This window comes from Trypanosoma rangeli, assembly GCF_003719475.1.
Source record: "Trypanosoma rangeli strain AM80 chromosome Unknown Tra_15.4_contig_00153, whole genome shotgun sequence".
In the NCBI taxonomy this organism is placed as follows: Eukaryota; Euglenozoa; class Kinetoplastea; order Trypanosomatida; family Trypanosomatidae; genus Trypanosoma; species Trypanosoma rangeli.
This window is the reverse complement of record NW_021705896.1, coordinates 1-1006: the sequence shown is the minus strand read 5'-3', so window position 1 is coordinate 1006 and position 1006 is coordinate 1. Positions and strand designations below refer to the sequence as shown.

The following is a 1006-nucleotide window of genomic DNA, read 5'->3' as shown; positions in this document are numbered from 1 at the left end:
AGTGTAGCAGAACGCGGCACCACTTGCGCCAGCGCAACTGCACGCTGCGACGGTCAACGTGCCAGGATGGTTTTGTAGAGACCGGGTTCCGCGCCGCGCGATGCGGTCGTCTGCAGTGCCCCCGCTGGCCCAGCACACATCCGCTCACCCGGCTGGTTGCGCGTGCGCCATCGAAAGGGGCGCCCTGGCCGTTCTTTGCCCGGCCCTCCGCCCCCACAGCGACTGCAGAGGTTTTCTACTTTTTGGTGTTGCTGGGGTCCGGGGTGCACTAAGTGCTCCTATTGTCTGCGGGCGCATCGCGTGCCGGGTGGGCTGTGCGTGATGTGGGGGCGGCGGGTGCCGCCCAAGCGGTTGCTCTGCTCTCGGGCCGCTTGTTTAGCAGCCGGCGTTTCGGGCACCCGGAGGCGCGGCCAGACCCGCGCCCCAGTGGCAGGGCGGCGTCGGGTAGAGGCAGGGCGGGGCGGCGGCGCGCCCCGGGTGCGGGAAGCAGCGCGCGCCGTGGTGGGTGCCCCGGCAGGTAGGCGTGCGCCCCCCAGCAGCCGCTGTGCCGCTTGCAGGGGAAGGGGGAATGCGGGCGCACGCGTCACCTGCGCCCTCCACGGCGGTGGGCGCTTCGCGCGATGCGCTCCGGAAGTGCATGGGTGCGGCGCGCGGTGCAAATTTTGTTCGGGCCAGTTTCACCGTGCCCGGGGCCAGCGCCCTGTCGAACTAATTTTTGTTGACTCGGAGAGGCTGGGGAGCCTTCTCTGAAGGGTTTCTTGGCGAGAGGCGCGGCATCCGCACCGCTTCTCTTTCCGTGCCGCTGGGCGAACGGTAGACATTGATGCCGACAGATTTCGCGACAAGGGGGTGGTGCAAGGTGGAGAAAGATGCCGTGGTTTCGCAGCAGCCTGAGTGAGGAGGCGCCGGGGCACATTTTATTCTGCTGTGCGTGTCTTGCGTCCCGGCGGCGCAAATTAGGCTTGGAGAGATTGGGGGTGCCCGGGCGTTGCTTTGGTTGGCTGCT

The 1006-nt window shown here is 67.7% G+C and overlaps 1 protein-coding gene across 1 annotated transcript; it reads right to left on the bottom strand.

The window, feature by feature from the left end:
* Nucleotides 1-583: 583 nt before the first annotated feature.
* On the bottom strand, nucleotides 584-1006 carry TraAM80_04952 (uncharacterized protein; the record flags this gene model as incomplete). Its single annotated transcript, XM_029381851.1, has 1 exon — nucleotides 584-1006. A coding segment is annotated over one exon (423 nt), but the record flags the coding sequence as incomplete, so codon positions are not given.